At 42.1% G+C, this 19,986-nt stretch overlaps 1 protein-coding gene across 1 annotated transcript in view; it reads right to left on the bottom strand.

Moving 5' to 3' along the window:
* The window catches only part of lama1 (laminin, alpha 1), a 38,894-nt gene that overhangs the window by 5,398 nt on the left and 13,510 nt on the right, over window positions 1–19,986 (bottom strand). The window contains exons 18-55 of the mRNA XM_025062274.1: window positions 19,814–19,900; window positions 19,524–19,735; window positions 18,686–18,792; window positions 18,421–18,601; window positions 18,200–18,336; window positions 17,887–18,120; window positions 16,611–16,754; window positions 15,750–15,929; window positions 15,468–15,653; window positions 15,244–15,371; window positions 14,250–14,379; window positions 13,992–14,132; window positions 12,713–12,831; window positions 12,536–12,625; window positions 10,549–10,742; window positions 10,314–10,456; window positions 10,134–10,232; window positions 9,947–10,058; window positions 9,693–9,846; window positions 9,356–9,566; window positions 9,158–9,274; window positions 8,916–9,079; window positions 8,597–8,735; window positions 8,411–8,510; window positions 7,445–7,558; window positions 6,625–6,807; window positions 6,373–6,527; window positions 6,142–6,285; window positions 5,855–5,988; window positions 5,590–5,743; window positions 5,120–5,244; window positions 4,858–5,008; window positions 4,633–4,777; window positions 4,413–4,554; window positions 1,941–2,055; window positions 1,712–1,855; window positions 1,285–1,436; window positions 891–1,085 (exon numbers count right to left, since the gene is read on the bottom strand). Of these exons, the coding sequence (XP_024918042.1) occupies window positions 891–1,085; window positions 1,285–1,436; window positions 1,712–1,855; window positions 1,941–2,055; window positions 4,413–4,554; window positions 4,633–4,777; window positions 4,858–5,008; window positions 5,120–5,244; window positions 5,590–5,743; window positions 5,855–5,988; window positions 6,142–6,285; window positions 6,373–6,527; window positions 6,625–6,807; window positions 7,445–7,558; window positions 8,411–8,510; window positions 8,597–8,735; window positions 8,916–9,079; window positions 9,158–9,274; window positions 9,356–9,566; window positions 9,693–9,846; window positions 9,947–10,058; window positions 10,134–10,232; window positions 10,314–10,456; window positions 10,549–10,742; window positions 12,536–12,625; window positions 12,713–12,831; window positions 13,992–14,132; window positions 14,250–14,379; window positions 15,244–15,371; window positions 15,468–15,653; window positions 15,750–15,929; window positions 16,611–16,754; window positions 17,887–18,120; window positions 18,200–18,336; window positions 18,421–18,601; window positions 18,686–18,792; window positions 19,524–19,735; window positions 19,814–19,900 (5,562 nt within the window). The remainder of the gene's footprint in view (window positions 1–890; window positions 1,086–1,284; window positions 1,437–1,711; window positions 1,856–1,940; window positions 2,056–4,412; window positions 4,555–4,632; window positions 4,778–4,857; window positions 5,009–5,119; window positions 5,245–5,589; window positions 5,744–5,854; window positions 5,989–6,141; window positions 6,286–6,372; window positions 6,528–6,624; window positions 6,808–7,444; window positions 7,559–8,410; window positions 8,511–8,596; window positions 8,736–8,915; window positions 9,080–9,157; window positions 9,275–9,355; window positions 9,567–9,692; window positions 9,847–9,946; window positions 10,059–10,133; window positions 10,233–10,313; window positions 10,457–10,548; window positions 10,743–12,535; window positions 12,626–12,712; window positions 12,832–13,991; window positions 14,133–14,249; window positions 14,380–15,243; window positions 15,372–15,467; window positions 15,654–15,749; window positions 15,930–16,610; window positions 16,755–17,886; window positions 18,121–18,199; window positions 18,337–18,420; window positions 18,602–18,685; window positions 18,793–19,523; window positions 19,736–19,813; window positions 19,901–19,986) is intronic.

The following is a 19,986-nucleotide window of genomic DNA, read 5'->3' as shown; positions in this document are numbered from 1 at the left end:
TATATATATATATATATATATATATAGCTAATCTAATTTTATATATATATATAAATTAGATTAGCTATTATTGCCTATGTCACAGGTACAGAGCAATGGACTGATGTCACTGACTTTATATATATATATATAAAGTATATATATATATATATATATATATATAGTATAATATAAATCAGTTAACAGTCAGTAATTCTCATGTTGTTTCCCATCAAATTCTTGACCCACTTTTTAAAGTTAGTTTTACATCAAATAATGTACAGTGGGGCTTCAATATACGAATTTAATCTGTTCCACAACAGCACTCGTATGTCGATCTGCTCGTAACTAAAATAACTAAAAACTTTATTATTATTTTGTTCGAGCCCTCCTGAAATATACTATTAATTAATTGAATTAAAATCCCCCCCCCCATCTAAACAGCAAAAATCGAATATATAATAATATATAAAGCAAATATATTGATAATATAAAATAATAATAATTAAGAAAACATTTGATATTATTGGTATAAAAATGGGTAAAATAACCAAGTGAGGGACAGTGAGCGAAACTGTGAGACAGAGGACTGGGAGAGATTTGATCATAGAAAGAGAGAGAGAGAGAGAAAGGTGAAAAATGGAGCTCGGTTGAGCACTTGTAATTCAATGTTTCCTTGTATCACGATGGAAAGTTTGCAAAAAAATTGCTAACTCGTAATTTGGAAAACTCATTTCGGGCACATTTGTCATTAAACAGTACTTTTAATGGTCTAGGTTGACCTACCATTGCACAATTCTAGCCCCCAAACTACAAAATATATAATATTTTGTGGGAAAAAAAACTACAACTTGCTCTTTGTGTTTTAGATTAAATTAGGTCGAAGGAACTGGCACATAAAGGACACTTACGCTCCATCTATGACGAGGTGTTGAATGCAGCCTCTGAATGACTTGGAAAATTCCTGTAATCTGATTGGTAGCTGTGACTCCATCCCTGAGGGCAGCCCACCAATGAAGAATAAATCCAGGGATGAGCGATGGAATCCAAACGAAGAAACAGGAACAGACTTCATGTGATTGTCGTCAACCTGGGCGTACAGAGACCTGAAAGACAGACGAGGGAGTCAGGGGGGGCAGAACTTAAAAGGTGAATGAGAAATGTTAAGATTAGATTAGAGAGAGTTGAGGAGAACAGGACAGACAGAGAGAGAGAGTCATAAAGAGTTAAAAAGACGAGAGACAGAAGAAGGAAAGAATGGAATGGAAGAAAAGACGACAGGTGGAAAACAGACTGATGCCATACTTCCGGTTTACGCTGACAATCACAGAGTGTGTCTCGCCATCGCTGAACGAGCCTCTGTCACGCTTCATGACTTTCACCCGGCGAGTAGCTCCGCCCCCTTCGCCAAACTCTGCCTCTATAACGCCTGATACCAGGTGAATTGACAGAAAGTGCTGCGAGCATAGAAAGAGAAGGAAAAAAAAAACTAAGCTTTTTGTTGCCCGAAAAAAGTAAGCTATTGTAAATAACTTCAAATTGATTCTATGTGGTTTACTTCAGTCTTAAGCTAGTACCTATTATGCAGATTTCTTTTTTTTTACTTACTTTTTATACACGTTATTTGTTTGTGCTATGGCTAAAAATGACCGATTCCGATTGTTATTTTCCAGGGAAAATATTTCAGCTAGCATGTATGTTTTTATTTATATTACATGTCAGGTGAGCTCACCTTTCCATCTGAGCTGAGTGCAGCAAGAAGGATTCCTGAGTGGTTGTTGGAGGTAAAGGAGAAGAGAAGCTCAGCCTCCAGACCGCTTACTAAAGCAGGAATCTGAACGAAGCCACCGTTCAAATGCGATACACTCCGTACAGCCTGGGATGCAAACAGAGTCATTTATCAGCACGAGTCGGCGTCATTGAGACTCACTCTGGCTCACTCTGAAAATGGCGCGACCTACCTTTACGACACAGCCCTTCCGGACACCGTACGCATCTCTCAGCAGGTCAAAGTTGGAGCGAGAGATTTCCACATTTTTAATACAACCAACGAATGACCTGGACACTAACTGACGCCTGTTGTAAAGACACACACAGAAGTACACGGACACACACACATAGATTTATTCACAATAACTATCTCCTCTATGTCATATTACATACCCATAATTCCAGGACTATTGAGTGAACCTGAATATAAGCTGCACCCACTTAATTTAAAAAGAAAAAAAAAAGTACCTATGTAGGTGGCCATGTTGTAACATGGGATATTCACTATATAACCAAAAGTATTTGCTCACCTGCCTTGAATTAAATAAATGCTTTTTTCCCCAAACGCTGTCTGTAGTACGTCTGGTTACACGTTAGCTCTTTCGTGCTTTAGCGCCCCGACCACAGTTGAAGCTAACATTAGCTCCGGGGCTAACTCCCTTCACTTTGTACTTGTCCACAGCAGAGGTAAACAGAAACAGTGAAGTTGGGGTCTTTATTATCAGCCACTCCGACCACAACAGAACATAAACAGCTCCTGTATAACCAACTCACTCTTCAACATGACAGGACTCAAACTGCCCTCAACTTTCGCTACCGTTCTCTCGCTCGCGCACCCAACGCACATATACGCACGCAGCCATTCACAGACAGACATACGCTACTAGTAAGCCCAGCTCCTGAAAAACAATTATGCACCATAATTCGAGTCTGGGTTTGGAGAATCGGTAAACGGTAACTTCGTTAGCCCGTAAAAAATCTATAAATTAGCTGCATCATTGTTTGAGCTGCGGGGTTCAATGTGTGTCAAAAAAGTAGTGGTTTATAGTCCGGAAATTACGGTATGTGTAAATATTGAATACTACGCCTCTCAGTAATTTTGTCTTCACTCTAACCAACAGTTGATTCCAAAGCACTGGTGTCAAACTTATTTTCATCAGAGGGCCACATCAGCAATACAGTTTCCCTTAAAGGGTGGGTTGTAACTGTAATACCGTATAGATCCATAACGTATTATTAAATAACGTGTTGCTGCAATTCATTATTGTTTATTTAAGTTAAAAATGTTGCAAATTGCTCTGTGTTATAAAATAAAATGAATTTATCCAGATAAGAAACCCATCAACATAGAATTTTTATTATTAGGGAATTAAACGCTTTTAAAGCTTGGGCCAAATCTTTTTAAATGGTGCTTTCAAAAGTTGTAACCAGTCAATGCGGTCACAACCAATGTAAAATAAGAGCTGAACTGTTTCCTACAGAACAATACGGTTACAGCCAGTGGGCAGCGTCGACACTTTCAAAATAAAATACTTTTTTGGGGTCTATTTTTATTTGGTGCCTGTAACACGGCTGGTTACGCCTGACTGTAGTTGGAATGCACAGGGGAGACTTAGGGATCTGCTCGAGACCCAAAGCTAACGTTACCTCCATGGCTAACTCCCTTCACTTTGTACTTGTCCACAGCAGAGGTAAACAGAAACAGTGAAGTTGGGGTCTTTATTATCAGCCACTCCGACCACAACAGAACATAAACAGCTCCTGTATAACCAACTCACTCTTCAACATGACGGGGCTCAAACTGCTCTCAACTTTCGCTACCGTTCTCTCGCTCGCGCACCCGACGCACATATACGCACGCAGCCATTCACAGACAGACATACGCTACTAGTAGCCTACCAGAAAAGTCATCGATCGGTAATCGGTAACTTCGTTAGCCCGTAAAAAAATCTATAAATTAGCTGCATCGTTGTTTGAGCTGCAGGGTTCAATGTGTGTCAAAAAAGTACTGGTTTATAGTCCGGAAATTACGGTATGTGTAAATATTGAATAATACACATCTCAGTAATTTTGTCTTCACTCTAACCAACAGTTGATTCCAAAGCACTGGTGTCAAACTTATTTTCATCAGAGGGCCACATCAGCAATACAGTTTCCCTTAAAGGGTGGGTTGTAACTGTAATACCGTATAGATCCATAACGTATTATTAAATAACGTGTTGCTGCAATTCATTATTGTTTATTTAAGTTAAAAATGTTGCAAATTGCTCTGTGTTATAAAATAAAATGAATTTATCCAGATAAGAAACCCATCAACATAGAATTTTTATTATTAGGGAATTAAACGCTTTTAAAGCTTGGGCCAAATCTTTTTAAATGGTGCTTTCAAAAGTTGTAACCAGTCAATGCGGTCACAACCAATGTAAAATAAGAGCTGAACTGTTTCCTACAGAACAATACGGTTGCAGCCAGTGGGCAGCGTCAACACTTTCAAAATAAAATACTTTTTGGGTTCTATTTTAATTTGGGAATTTCACCAATTTGCGGTTTTAAAGTGCTACCAAGGCCAAGACAAGAACTAGTAAAAATGCGGTCAATTCAGAGACAAGACCAAGACTGTCTCGAGATTTGTCAAGCACTACATTACCACCAGCAGGACTCACCTGGCTGGCCTGGACGCAGGAAGTCCTCCTATGTAGATGGGATCTAGGTCGGATCGGTTTAGGTCTGAGGCCGTTCCTGGAGACTCCGCCTCCAATACCTCCTTCTCTGACGACTGGTCTGCAGCCATGATCGACATGTACCCTGGACACACCCGTAAAACGGCGATGAGGAAACCACACGCTCAAACACGGACTCCCATCTCTGAAGTAGCCGCAATACCTTTGCGTTTATTCCTCTGCAGTGTGATTTTGTACCACGTGTTTCTATTGTATTTCCTGTTCGAGGTCAGGGTCAGGACACCTGAACCCAGGTCAAAGTTCAATCGGACATGTCCCTCCACAAGCTCAATGGACAGGAAGTCTCTCTGGAGAGAAAGGGAGTAGAGTAAGTTTTGTATTTCCTCCACAGACAACTTCAAACCAACACATTGTGTGCACGTCTTACGGTGTTGTTCGAAGCGAGGTACAACAGCAAGCCGCCGGGTGACAGAGTTTTAAACAGCAGCACAATGGACGTAGAAGTCGCACGCAGGGACTTATGGACCACCGAGTATCCGGATCCATCAAAGTGAAAGGCCGTTTCCTCCATCTGTGGACTGGTCAGAAACACGGGGGGACAGTTTAAGACTGGCTCGTGTCGGGCGGCCACTGCTGCTACAAGGTTTGTTCTTAAAGTTTGTTCTTAAAGTTCCTTAAAGAGTATGTACCTGCTAAAGCAGCCTCCACACTTCCCCTCCCTGCTGTCATAGTTCCAAAGCCCAATGTTCTTCTCATTGAGGGAAACCTCTCCCAGACAGCCCTGGAATGTAGTTGACCTCAGGCCCGCGACTCCCTGATGTTGAAAGTGAAAGTGAAAGTGAAAGTGAAAGTGAAAGTGAAAGTGAAAGTGAAAGTGAAAGTGAAAGTGAAAGTGATTTTAACGCAGTGTGCTCAGAGCACCTCAGTGGTAGCGGGCAGCTTAAAGCACCCGGGAGCAGTGTATGGGGACAGTGCCATGCACCTCAGTGGTAACTTGGCAGCCGATGGACTCGAACCTGAAACCTTCCAGACCCAAGTCTGCTTCCGTAACCACTAAGCCACCACTGCCCCCCCACAGCATCACACATTAACACGTTTAGGTGCAGTCCCTTCGTTACATGCAGGTGTCCACAAGATGTACAGTATATATATGCGTCACCTGATTGCGAGTCCCCAGCCCCCCAACGTAGATCACTGAGTCTCTGTCCATGTCCAAAGTCTGAGATGTTCCGGGTGATGTGCCTGTCACTGCGGGGAGAGGCGGCGTCTTTGACTCCAGCTGATGTACAGACAGCGAAACCTTGACGCCGTAGCTGCCAACACAGTGAACGCAACGGCATGAGTATGTCGCGTGATGACATCGCTCTGACATCACTCGTCTGACAGACAGCGTCTCCAAACAGTGATTGACTGCGTGTCGTTACCGTGTGGCATTTATCCTTGTCCACTTGTTGTTTGCAATGTCCAGACCGGGGAACTCAACTCTGCTACTGCCTGAACCCAGATCCCACAACACAGACACTTTCCCATCATGCATCTCTGCTGCCAAATAGTCCCCCTGAGTAAATTAACAGATAGAAGAAAGAACATGCAGTTACATTTATGACAATTCCATGTGGGGCATTGATGATCATGTACTGTACGTGTTTTGTACTTTTACTGCACGTATCGTGTGTAGTGTGTATAAAAAAAAAAAAAAAAGGTGCAGTACCGTGCTGTTCCTGCCCAGGTAGAACAGCAGGTTTTCTCTACTTGTAGTTTTCAGAATCAGACTCAGACTGTTGACGTTACTTGACTCGATCTGTGGTCTGTACGATCGAACGCAGTCTTTGTCCGCCTGCATCGCCACCTTTATCTGAGGACAGCATCAACATCATCATCATCAAAAGCTTTATCACCATGGATATATCACACGACCAAGTTCATTGTCTTGTGTCTCTACCGATGCTGCCTGTTTTCGAGCCTGGTCAATGAGCTCTCTGATGTCCGACAGGTTGCGGCTTAGTTTTTCTCCCATCATGCTCAACGGCTTGATCTGCTTCATGAGATGCTCCGTGCGATGCTCCGCCTCCTCCAGCTTGCTCTTCACCTCATTGGCTAAAAAAAAAAACACTTGTTAATGAATGAATGAATTTGGAGTTACGAGTAAGCGAGTTACTGATCAGCAGCCTTGAGTGTTTTTTTTTTTTCCTACCCGCGGTATGTGTCTGTGTCATTATCTTGTTGGTGTCTCTCACTGCGTCAGCGGCGTTTTCCACCGTGGAGGAAGAAATCTGAAGCTTATCCCTGAATCCTTGTAGGCGTTGCAGCACATCCTGCATGCCGGACTGTGCACTTGTTGCCTGAGATACAGCCTGGGACAATGTCCACGAGGAACCTGAAGCAAATAAACAGAACAATTTGTCAACAATAAAAAAAAAATAAAGTTTACAATAAAAGAGTAATATGCCGCAAATTCAACTTGTTAGTGATTTTTTTTAAAGTGGCACAAAAGCACATAGCAATTTAGATGTGTCCTAGCAGCACACCAGAACATACTATCTTAGCGACATGTTAGCATGGCCCTAGCTTGTGGTTGGATAGTGCTTTGCTAATACGTACAGTAATAGGTTTATTTAGGAGTCAGTATTTACAAAGGCAGGGCCAAGCTAACCATGCTACATCCTATGCTTCAAATCATCTTTGGGGCGACCCAGTGTCCTATTGTAGGGGCATTATTGACTTGGTGATAAGGAAGCGGATTTGGGTCCATGAAGTTTCAGGTTTAAATCCACAAGCTGCGGAGGTTACCACTGAGGCGCTCCGATCATGGCACTGTCCCCACCCGCTGTTCACTTTGGTGATGGGTTAAAAGCAGAGGTCGCGTTTGATTGTGTGCAGTGGTGTGCTGTGTCACAATGACATGTATTTTGTTGACTTGCGCTATTTTTTCACTGATACTTTTTTGTGAGCTGTCTCGTAGTGTCCCATCATTTACACATACTACAGTTTTTAGATTAGAGCCGGAAACACACCATTGATACTTAGCAGCTCTTTCATTGGCTTTTGAAGGTGTAGACTTGTTTTCCCGACATCCTCTCGGAGCATTTGGAGTCTGCTGGTTCCATTAGAGACTTTTGAGTGCATGTCTAGAGGGAGACATATATTAGTATATAACAACAATAAAAACATTGTTATTGTTATAGTATTTTCATTTGCAAATACTGCTACTTCGGTTACTAATAATTACCGTAATTTCCGGTCTATAAGCCGTTACCTTTTTCACACACTTTGAACCCTGCGGCTTAAACAATGATGCGGCTAATTTATGGATTTTTACGGGCTAACAAAGTTTATACCGCTAGCGATCAGTGACTTTTCTGGTAGGTTACTATGTGTTGTATTAGTAGTGTGTGTCTGTCAGTGATTGGCTGTGTGCGTATATGTGAAAACAGCGCGTGCGAGAGAACGGTAGCGAGAGTTGAGAGCAGTTTGAGCTCTGTCATGTTGAAGAGTGAGTTGGTTATACAGAAGCTGTTTATGTTCTGTTGTGGTCGGAGTGGCTGATAATAAAGATCCCAACTTCACTGTTTCTGGACAAAGCACAAAGTGAAGGGAGTTAGCCCCAGAGCTAATGTTAGCTTCAGCTCTGGAGCAGATCACTAAGTCTCCCCTGTGCATTCCAACTACAGTCAGGGCACCGAAGCAGGAAAGAGCTAACGTGTAACAGGCAGAGTTCGGAAAAAGGCATTTATTTAACTAAAACTGAAAAAAAAAAATCTTTCTTTGTAAATATCCCATGTTACAACGGGTATTCCTGCGGCTTATAGAGAAGAGATATTGTATTTTTCTTTTTAATTATTTTAGTGGGTGAGGCTTATATTCAGGTGTGCTCAATAGTCCGGAAATTACGGTACACCTAATAATACGTTGATCTCGGTTAAATAGTTACTAAATGTACAGGTTTCTCAACAGATTAACTAACAAAACAAGCATCAGACCTTCAGCTGCCTTGACCATTTGTTGACTTGCTAGTAAAATACTGCCACTTCTGTCCTCCTCTTCGCCGTTCCCTGAGAGCAGCTGTTTAGTTTGGGCAGTCTGATACACAAAAGAGAGAATCAGTGTGTGAGTGTGTGGACAGCTGAATTATTTCTAGCTACAATAGATGTAATGGATGTAACTACCACGTTCAGAGCAACGGAGGCAGAGGTGAGGGCGGATGACGCCTCCTGTTCAGCGGCGTCAACTTGCTGTGAGACGTCACCTCCGAGCTGGACCAATTGACTGCCATTTCGAGACAAGTTAAAAACCGCAGACAGAGAGCTAGGGAGAGCAGTAGACAAGGGTAGAAAAGGTTGACATTAGAAAGAGACGCATACACTTGTCGTAATTCCAAACAAAATATTGGATCTCAGTTGTCGGGTCAACAACAACAACACGTTTTTTTTGTTTTTTGTTTTGTTTTTTATAAAACAGAGTAACTGAAAGTATAGCTATAGCTACCTGCGCATGGCGTAAACTTGGTTCTCGAGCATGTGGGCATGGCTCTCAGCGCGATAAATGTTTTCTAGGCCGTCTGTTTCCTTGAGTCCAATTACGAGACCGTCAACCTTTTTTCTCAGCAGGGGACGCCACTGGTCCAAGTCCGTGCTCAACAGCTCCACCTGCTGCACATGCGAGTTAGTGTTTGTTCGCTGTTGTTGCATGTGTTTGGTTTTTTTTTATCGCTGTCACATTCGTCTCACCGTGTTGCTCTTCGTCAAATCCTCAATAAGGCTAACGGCATCGTTCAGCAAAAGTTGACTGTCCTCTACCAGGGTGTCCACGGAGATGTATGTCCCGTTCAGGTTCTGACAGAGGGGCTGACAGACATCAATATCACCGTGAGAATGCGCCCCCTGGGTAACTTGTATGTATGTTTTTGCGTGGATGCGCGCGTTTACCTCATAATCTTGCAGCAGCGCGTGCATTCGTTCGAGGACATCGTGTGTTTGCGTGTTGTTTTGTGCAGCGTTATTGAGGAGTGAATACACGTTGTTCAGCCTCTCTGTGTTGGTGGCGAGCATGCGGGACAAAGCAAGGAGCTTGGTGTCAAATGCTTCTCTGACAGACACGAAATCCGACTCCAGTAGGTGAAGGAGGGATTCAGCTAGCCTTCAAAGGACAAGACAAGTATTATTTGTTAATTGATTTAAAAAAAAAAAAAAAAAATCCCCATCTTGACATGGCAAAACTTACATTAGCTCCTGACCAGCTAGCGCATGACATGGCAAAACCTACATTAGCTCCTGACCAGCTAGCGCATTGCCAACTGTTAAGTTGACATCGCTCATTGTTTCCAACAAAACCTCCAGCTCCTCCAACATATGTCTCTGTTTGGACGTATGGATCTCCCCCTTGGTTTGATTCAGATGTTCCATCTCCATCTGCAGAACTGAACCGATGAGGGGAAAAAAAAAAAACAAAAAAAAAACATTATATTTTGCTAAAACTGGCATCTGTTGTGTGGCGTCAAGAAAATCCCGTCACTCTACCCTGAATGTTTTTCTGAAGTCTGGTGATGTCTGTCAGCAGCAATGCACCCTGGGAGAGACTGGTGTTTGCGGACAGCTCTACTTCCTCCCGACGGTCAGACAGATGCGTCACCTGACAAGAACAGGCGGATGAAAGATGCGCACACGGACGGACCCGCACCGGTTTTAACATAATAAGCCACTGTACCTGCTTCAGTAATTTGCTGAGGTCAGAGGTCATACGATCAACACGATCTTTTTCTCCGGATACATACGATGCCACTGAGTTGTTCTGTGATAACGCGACCTGAACAAACGTGTATGTTAAGCAATAGATAGTTTACTTCATTTCGGGTCGTCGGAGTAGAAACTAGGAAAAAATGTGTACCTGCAGTCCTCTGGTCTGGTTTTCCAAAGCCACCATCTGGCCATATGGTGCCATGACAATGGCACTTACATTCACAGTTAAAAAGATGTTGTGTAGTTTGTCAAGATCATCCAGCAGTAGACCGGTGCACGCATCGTTACACGCTGATAAAAGAGACATGGACCGAAATGAGTGAACAAGCAAACTGTGAGTGTTTGTTTGTGTGTGTTTTTTTTTATTGTGTTTTATTACTTACACACACACTCTCCTTCCTCCAGGACGTGTCTCTCATCACAGTGTTCGCATAACTGGCCCTTGACCCCAGCTTTACACTCACACTGTCCACTCAGCTGGTCACATAGTGGCTGGACAGAGCCCCACTCACTGCAGGAACACGGGAAACACTGTCCACCAGGCTTTGAGGGATTACCGTAGTAACCCAAAGAACACCTGCGGGGGGCGGCATACAATCAACAAGTTGTCACATACAACGGAGGCCAGGTCAGGCATGGGCAAACTGCGGCCCATTCAGCTTTGTAATCCGGCCAAACGTTTCCAAATTATATAATTGATCTATATTATCATTAGACTTCTGCCTTTTCTCTGCAATACCCACATTTCCCCCAATAGATTGCGTAGTAAATTTGAAAAGAATTTTAGCCTTTATGCATGACTTTTACATGTCAATTATCTTAATTCACACAAACACTCCATCTATCTGCTCCTGACCCGGCGACCGTGTTCAATTTAAGGTTCCCAAAAGGCTTGGGCATTTAGATCATATGCCCTCCAGACGCCTCCCTCGCGAGGTGCTTCGGGTCATGTCCCACTGAGAGGAGACCCAGAGGAAGACCCAGGACACGCTGGAGCAACTACGTCGCTCGGCTGGCCTGGGAACGCCTCGGGATCCCTTTGGAAGAAGTGTCTGGGGGGGAGAGAAGTCTGGGCATCCCTGCTCTAACTGTTACCCTCGCAAAACGGCCCCGGATAAGTGGAGGATGATAGATGGATGGATGGATGGATGGATGGATAAATGGATGGATAGATGGATGGATAGATAGATGTATGGATAAATGGATGGATAGATGGATGGATAGATAGATGGATGGATAGATGGATGGATAGATAGATGGATGGATAGATGGATGGATAGATGGATGGATAGATGGATGGATAGATGGATAGATAGATGGATGGATAGATGGATGGATGGATAGATAGATGGATAGATGGATGGATGGATGGATGGATGGATAGATGGATGGATAGATGGATGGATAGATAGATGGATGGATGGATTGATGTGGCCCGCGAATGGATGGATGAGCTAGGTTGTAGTGATGGGGGATACTAAAATGTTTCCAGTATTTGATAAGATACCAATTACATTTTTGGCTTTTTTTTAAAAAAAAAAAAAACTATCAATACTTTGTGTAATTTGTTTTTACCCAATAAAGCACGTAATAAATACCAGCCATTTAAGACCTTTACACAGAGGTTCCCAAAGTTGCACTCCCCGACTCCTCTCGTTTCTACTTTCCCTTTCATTTCCCTCATTCAACAACTCCTCAAAGCGCTCCTTCCATCTTCTCAGCACACTTTCCTCACTTGTGATAACAAAATTTAAAGACTTGTGATATGCCTCAGTTGGACTTTAAAAAAATTAAACTAAATATATATAAAAATAGATTAAGAAATTGTGATGTCCAAAGAGACAAACGTGACTTGTGATATGAATGGCTCAGTTCAATTTTACATTACCGGGGGTTAACTGTTGTAGCACAAAACCCTGTATGTAAGTTCCCCTAAAACAGGGGTGTCCACACTTTTTCGGCTCGGGAGCTACTTTTCAAATGACCAGGGTAAAGTGATCTACCTACATTGGAAACTATAAATATATATTTACTACTTTGATTAAATGGCTGTAGTTGTATGGTACAACACTGTCTTACTCGATACTTCTACGCTCCTTTCTTTAGCCCTAGTGATTAGCATCTTAAAATAGAATTAAATCTATTATTATTTATTTATTTTTGTTTCTTTAAATGCCTTTGAGATCTGCTGGTAGATCCCGATCTACTTCTTGGGCACCCCTGCCCTAAAAGATGTGAAAGTGACACGTGTACTTTTGGCATACATTGATTTATATTAATCCTTTATGAGAGTAATCAATACTCTATATATCAATACCACGGGATCGATACTGCCTTCACTACTAAGTTGTTGAAATTCAAATGTGTTACCTCTCACAGTATCTGCCCTCATATCCCCTTTGACATGCGGTGCAGCGATAGTCCCCAAAAGCTCCATCCAACACACACGTGGAACTGAAACTTCACGCAGACATATGCAGTAGCATTAGTTACAAATGTTTCGTTTTAATAACTTATGAACAAATTAGGGAAAAAATGTTACTTTACCTATTGTCGCGGAGTGGACATCCACAGAGTGAGCAGTCACTGATGGACCCTCTGACTTTTCCGTAATACCCCAGAGCGCACGACTCACATCGATGCCCACTGGTATGGTGCTGGCAGTCCTAAAAAAAAAAAAAAAAAAAAAAATCACAAGAGGTGTTGTTGCTGATTGGTTTATACTTTAGCCAGTCTTAGCTAAAGCAAAACGGTGTGTGTGTCAGCTGCAAGGGCAGCTCTGTTCTGACGCTACATGCCTCTTCCATCCTTTATAGTGGCCACAATCATCCATTCAACTTTGGATTTAGCCTCCCATGTGACCCTTCTTAATGATGATGAGAAATTGTCCAAGTTTTTTTTCTAGTAATGTTAATTGTAAGAAGTGGTGTTTTAGTGTTGTCTTGCCTGTTTTTTTTTTTTGCATGAGATGTAATGTAATGTCATTTCCACAAAGTCCGTTGACCTCAACTCCAATCTCTAACCCAGACATGGACAAACTAAGGCCTGGGGGCCGGATGCGGCCCGTTCAACTTTTAAATTTGGCCTGTCAAACTTTTCCAAATTATATCATTTATATACTAATAAATATTATCATTATACTTCTGCCTTTTCCCTGCAATACCCACGTTTCACCAATAGATGGTGTAGAAAAATGCTAAAAACATTTTAGCAATTTAGCCTTTATACATGACTTTTACATGTCATTTATATTAGTTCACACTAACGCTCCATCTATCTGCTCCTGACCCGGCCCCACTGTTCAACCGTAGAACAATTGTGGCCCGCGAGTCAAAACTTTTGCCCATGTCTGCTCTAACTTGGTGGATTTTAGTTTCCAACAGAAGTAGCTTCTTTACAAGCTCCAGGAAAACATCCGTAGAAGGGGGGTGGGGGGTGGGGGTGTCCTACAGGTATTTGGCTTTGGTTGTGCTCACCCACTCTAGTGTAGCAGATGTGGCAATAGGGTCACACTGGCCAAGCCTAAAATGCTAACTAATTCTCTTCAATCACACTACGTGCTAGCACACCACAAACATGTTACTAACAAGCTAATTGCCCATGTCTGCTCACCACAAACATGTTACTAACAAGCTAATGGCTGGAACACCACAAACGTGCCAGCTGCTAGCACAGCACATGAGGGGAAAAAAAAGAAAATCGTAACCACATGTATTTGCGTTGGTAGTTCCAACATATTACTGTAAGCTAGCATGAGTCGCTACATGCTGGTTTTAAATTAGTGCAGTTATTGCGATGTGTTTGCGTTAGTATTTGCTTGATTTACCAGACACTCTCCAGATTCCTTGTCACAGCTCGTGCTGTGATTGTTGCATTGACAGGGGATACACGGCGTAACGACCATGGATTTTCGACTCTGAGAGGACAACTCTGACTGAGACTGACGGAAGTAACCTGGCGCACACTCCTGTAAACAGAAAAAAAATACAGCGATTTTTAAGTAACATTCACGCGGAACAGGGGACAACGATTCGATTTATTTATTACGAAAACAACATAACATTATGATAGTGTCATCATTTACCTGACAGGACAGTCCACTGTACCCAGGTGGACAACTGCAAGACTCAATCAGTCTGACTGCGTCCCTCATGCGATAGGCTAGTTCCTCTGGCTCCGACTCTACAGCTGTCTCCATTGTAATGTTGGAGATTCTTAACATGAAAAATACAATCAATTACATTAATTGTCGCTAATAAGTGACTCATTTCACATCTGTTTATAAAATACACAGTCATCAGCATAGAGAAATAACAGCGTTTTACAGAAATGCATGCATTTGTCGATGGTTCAAATAGAGGTTGTAGAATGGATGCAGTAAAATTTACATAATTTACAAAATAATAAATAACCCTAAGGTTATACCAGCGGTAGCTAGAGGACCTTTCTGTGTGTTTATTAGGAGTAATATATGGAAAAAAATATGGATACATTCCACTTTTACATGTAGATATATTTTACTTTTAAAAGTAACAGAAAATGACCAATAAGGACTTTCTAAACAAGGTTTAGCACATTTCAGAAACATGAGAATATTTCTCATTTTGTTGTTGTTTGTTTCTCAAATGTGAAAAATGGACCAGGGGTTTGACACCCCTGTGTTAAAACATTGACAAGATCATTTTCACATGCATTAGTAGTCATTAGCCTATGCACTTTACTGTTTTGATTTTTTTTTTGTAATTCTTTTGAGGTTTGTGGCAATTATATTATCATACACAAATACATTTTCATAATATTAAATACTATGGACATTATTGTGTAGACAGTGCAGACTGACCTTTACGTTTCTTAGCGAAACAACACAAACTAGGGATGATATTATTGGTCAATATAAGCATAATTATGTAATGTCCGATAACCTAATTGTTATCGGTTTTTATATCCTGCAATCACTTGTGGGTTACTGAGACTTCTAGAGTTTTGGGGGAAAATTGCTAATTTTGGAATCGGAAAATAAGTGTTTGTACAAGATCGGCATATCAGGTATTAGCAAAACGTTATATTGGACATCCTACCTGCTTTGTTGGAGTTTTGTTCCATACGATGCCTTGATGATAATGTACTGGATGCTGCTGAGGACAGACATGAAGTCATCACGACTAACGGCCTTTTCCGACACGGAGTTGAAATACTTCCATTTGTGCTAGAAACAAACAAAACAAAAAAATGCACATACATTTTAAACTTTAAAAGAGTTCCCATTCTGTTTTTATAATAACCCATGATGCACTGCGGCTACCTCTGCCATTTTGATGTAATGCTGAGTCGTAACGCCGTTCGGTGGGGCGACCATGTCAGTGTATATGGCATGCTTTCTCAGGGTTCCTCCTCTTATCAACACCTGAGGCTCCTGATTGGACAATCCGGAACCATCTTCAGCATAGAAGGTCACGTTGTAAGACAGGTGGCCCCCGTAGGACATGAGCTACATGTATGTGGAGACACAACACGTCATTCGCACACACGTTACACACTCTGACGGAATGTTTTCGTAGTTACAGTGCGCTATTGGAGTTCATACCTGATCGCCTTCGAATTGCGGAGGAAGCTTCCAGTAAACGGGGCCCGTCAGCGTGCTCATGTTCACTTGGCGAGTGTCGAGAAGCATGTCTCCACTCTGCTGATAAACTCCGGACACTACACCGCGCAGGTTAGACTGACTTACCAATGAGAGAAGGGCAGGAGAGTGACCAAGGCTGACCTATAAAGATGGAGATGTTTAAAGTTCCCTCTGTGTTTGCGAAATAGCTTCTCGACACTGGCGAACACATAATTGGCTCAGAAAGAATAAATTATCATTACAGTTATCCGATACTAACTTTTTGCCGATATCCGATATGCCCCTCTCCCTTCCCCGGAAATTGAAATACTATTAAGGGCCTGGTACCGAAATTGAAATACTATTAAGGGCTTGGTAATTTTTTTTTTTTTTACCTGTACAAACAACTGTATTAGTTCCCGGCACCAGCATTCTACAAACAATTCCCTGATTATTAAAATAGATTAGTAAAATGAGCTGCAATGCCGCCATCTAGTGGCTTTCCTTTCTTTTTCCTTTCCTTTCACCTTCATATGCAGCCATTTTTCCCCAAAACTATTTTTAGGGCACATATCATTTCGTGAAACCCAGGCATGTGTTATCTGGTTTTCATGCTTTATCTGGTTTTCATCATCAAAGAAAAAACAATAACAATTCTTACAGATATTACATAATTATGCTTATATTGGTACGGTAATATCGGTCGGCCAATATTATTGGACATCCCTAATTACACTCATTAAAATGTAAAAATGTGAAGTTTGTACCAAATATCCTGTGCGGAACTGTTCGGTACAGACCTTTGTATGTACAGCTCTAGGTACGGTGCCTATGTTTATTCACCTGTTCTCTCCTCAGTCCTCCTTTCTCCTCGCAGTCACGGCTGAGTCCCGAACAGAAACATTGAGAGCAGCCGTTTGGATTTGCCGTCGACAAACCAAACCAGCCGGATTTGCACTCATCACAGTGAAGGCTGGTCACACCCACCTGCGATAAACATACAGCAGCCATTGTTAGTTGAGGTAATTCATCAATAGTAGACAGTAGTTCTCTATAGTGACAAGTTAGAGTTAGCATTTGTTAAATGTTAAAAAAAAAAAAAAAAGATCCTGAAAAATGCTTTTTTTTCCCAGTTTTTCCATCTGTGTATTTAGACTGTAATCATTCACAAACAGTATGTGTGTCCGGCCAAAGTCATGATCGTTTTATTTGATGTTATGATCTGTCTATCTATCTATCCATCCGTCTATCTATCTATCTATCTATCCATCCGTCTATCTATCTATCTCTCTATCTATCCATCCATCTATCTGTCTATCTATCCATCTATCATCCATCTATCTATCTGTCTGTCTATCTATCTATCTATCCATCTATCTGTCTATCTCTCTGTCTATCTATCTATCCATCCATCCGTCTGTCTATCTATCTATCCAGCCATCCATCCGTCTGTCTATCTATCTAGCCATCCATCTATCTATCCGTCTATCTATCCATCTATCTATCCATCTATCTATCTGTTGTCTGTCTATCCATCTATCTGTCTGTCTGTCTATCTATCTCTCTGTCTATCTCTCTGTCTATCTATCTATCTGTCTATCCATCTATCTGTCTGTCTATCTATCTATCCATCCATCCATCTATCCATCTCTCTGTCTGTCTATCTATCTGTCTATCTATCCATCTGTCTGTCTGTCTATCTATCTATCTGTCGTCTGTCTATCCATCTATCTATCTATCTATCCATCTATCTATCTATCCATTTATCTATCTGTTTGTCTATCTATCCATCCATCTGTCTGTCTGTCTGTCTATCTATCCATCCATCCATCTATCTATCATCGAGTAATAAGCTGCATGACTGCCACCTACTGGGCTAAATTTTACACTGTTCTGTTAAAATTCTGAAAAAGTTCTTAGTGGAAAGAAAGGGGTCAGGAAAAAAAATACAGACAGTGAAATCTTTTAAGCTAAACACAGAACAATGAAGACCATGCGACATACTTTATATAACTGAAGATTGACTCTGTGTGATTATATTATATGATATGTCACATTTTGAATGCGTTTTGCTTAGTAATGCAAGTAATGACATGTGCTGTTAGTCAGGGTGCGTCACCTTGCATGCACACACGCCCGTGGGTTTACAGTCACACAGTCCCAGTGTTGTATTGCAGAAGCGCTCTTCGGTTCCCGCCACATCACAGCCACATGTCAAGCATGCTGGGTAACCATGGTAACCTGGTGCACACTGATCACATATCCTGCCAGAGAATCCTTGTATGCACTGACACTGTCCAGTTGTGACATTGCAATTTGGGCCAGAGCTTCCTGCGATGCTGCAGCTGCATGGCTAACGAGAGAGAGAGAGGGATTTAGTGTCTAAGTCATAAGGTGGTGTGTGTGTGAGATGATGTTCATGTATTTCTTACCTCACAGCCATGGATCAGGTCGTGACCCCAGTAACCTGTCTCACACCTTTCACACCTGTCGCCTTCTGTGTGGGCCGGACAAATACATTCCCCACTTTCCGGGTCACAGTTTCCTCCGGTGTGTTCGCATGTGCATGCTGGGAAATAAAAAAAAAAAAAGTGTCAGTTACGGATGTCAAGATTCAGCCATCAGATGCCACACCGACATTCAAAGAATTTACCTGTGCAGCCGCTGCCGTGGAAACCATAATACCCACGACTACATCTGTCACACCTGTCTCCGCCCACACCCTCGACACACTGACACCGTCCGTCCTCGTCACATGTCTTGGAAACGGATCCTGACTGGCTGCAGTTACAGGCCGAGCAGCCTCCACTTTTTTGCAAACCAAAGAAACCGGGCTGAAGGAAAAAGAAAAATAAAAAAAATTAAACATGCATCTATGCTCAAATGCATGTGTGTGTGTGCGCGTGTGTGTGTCTCACCAGGCAGGTGTCACAAGCTCGTCCTGTCACTTTCTCTCGACATGAACATTTTCCTGTTGTCAGATCGCAATGGCTGGAAAGTGCACCACTGACATCACACCCACACTCTGAGAAAGAGATAATTATCGTAGGTTAAAAGAATGTTATTACCGTGAATCACTGAAAATTTACATGTTCGTTATTTTCACACTGGCATCCACTAGAGGGCACTCTAGGATTGTGTGCCAGTATCTGCTACTCCTGTACCACTGAAAATTTACATGTCTGTTTTTTCACAGAGCCACTAGAGGGAACTGGTGCGACTTATACATGTTGTTTTGCATTTTTTTGGCTGGTGCAACCTATAGTCTGGAAAATGCAGTTTTTAAATAGATTCGCCATTATTGAGCATGCATTTTTAATTCTTCAACGACTGATCATTATTTTTTTTTTTTTGGTGCTTCTTTCAAATCGCTTAAACATTCAAATTAATTTATTTTTAAAATATAATTTTTTTATATTTTATAAACATCAATTTTGGGGTACAGGTCCTTGAACTCGATCTCGGTCTCACATCCACACTCATAAGGGACACAAGTTCCTAGCAGGGATACAAGTTCCTAGCAATGTTTTCTGTTTTCCAGTACAAATTACCGCAGTACAAATCAACATAGTTCCTGTACTACCTCTTGAAGTGAACAAAATAGCCTTGGTAGAACACATTTCTACAGCGGGATCAGTTTCTGCAGAGGGACTAATCCGTAAGTTCTATTTTTCTGGAGTTGTGTACTATGATGCACCACTGTATATGTGTGAACTTTTATGTTATCTATCAGCTGGTGCTTGTTTCCGCTCTCACCTCGACAGTCTTTGGCCTGAATAGCATCTCCATAATAGCCAGGCTGGCAGATTTCACAGTGTCTTCCGGTTGTGTTGCCAAGGCAAAGGAGGCACTCGCCCGTGATTGCGTCGCAATGTCCGAACTCACTCACATCCACGTTGCCGTTGCAGTCGCACGGGACACAGACTCCTCCCACTACTTGTGGGTTACCATAGTAACCAGTGGCACACCTGCATACACAGACACACGTGTCTGAGACTGACTTCTGGCCGGTCTCTTTGACACAGGATCAAATTGCTCGTCCTCACCTTTCGCAGTTAACTCCTGTGTATCCGACCTGACACTGGTCACATGTCACCTGTCCCGAAGCTTCCAGCACACAAGTAGGACTGAAGCTTTAAGGGCACGCACACACACATTACTTTTATTGTCAGCACAGGGGAACACACGCACACACACACACATTACTTTTATTGTCAGC

Source organism: Cynoglossus semilaevis, chromosome 1, assembly GCF_000523025.1.
Source record: "Cynoglossus semilaevis isolate Cse_v1.0 chromosome 1, Cse_v1.0, whole genome shotgun sequence".
NCBI lineage: Eukaryota > Metazoa > Chordata > Actinopteri > Pleuronectiformes > Cynoglossidae > Cynoglossus > Cynoglossus semilaevis.
Note: the sequence above shows the minus strand (reverse complement) of the source record. Positions and strands in the feature narration are given on the sequence as shown.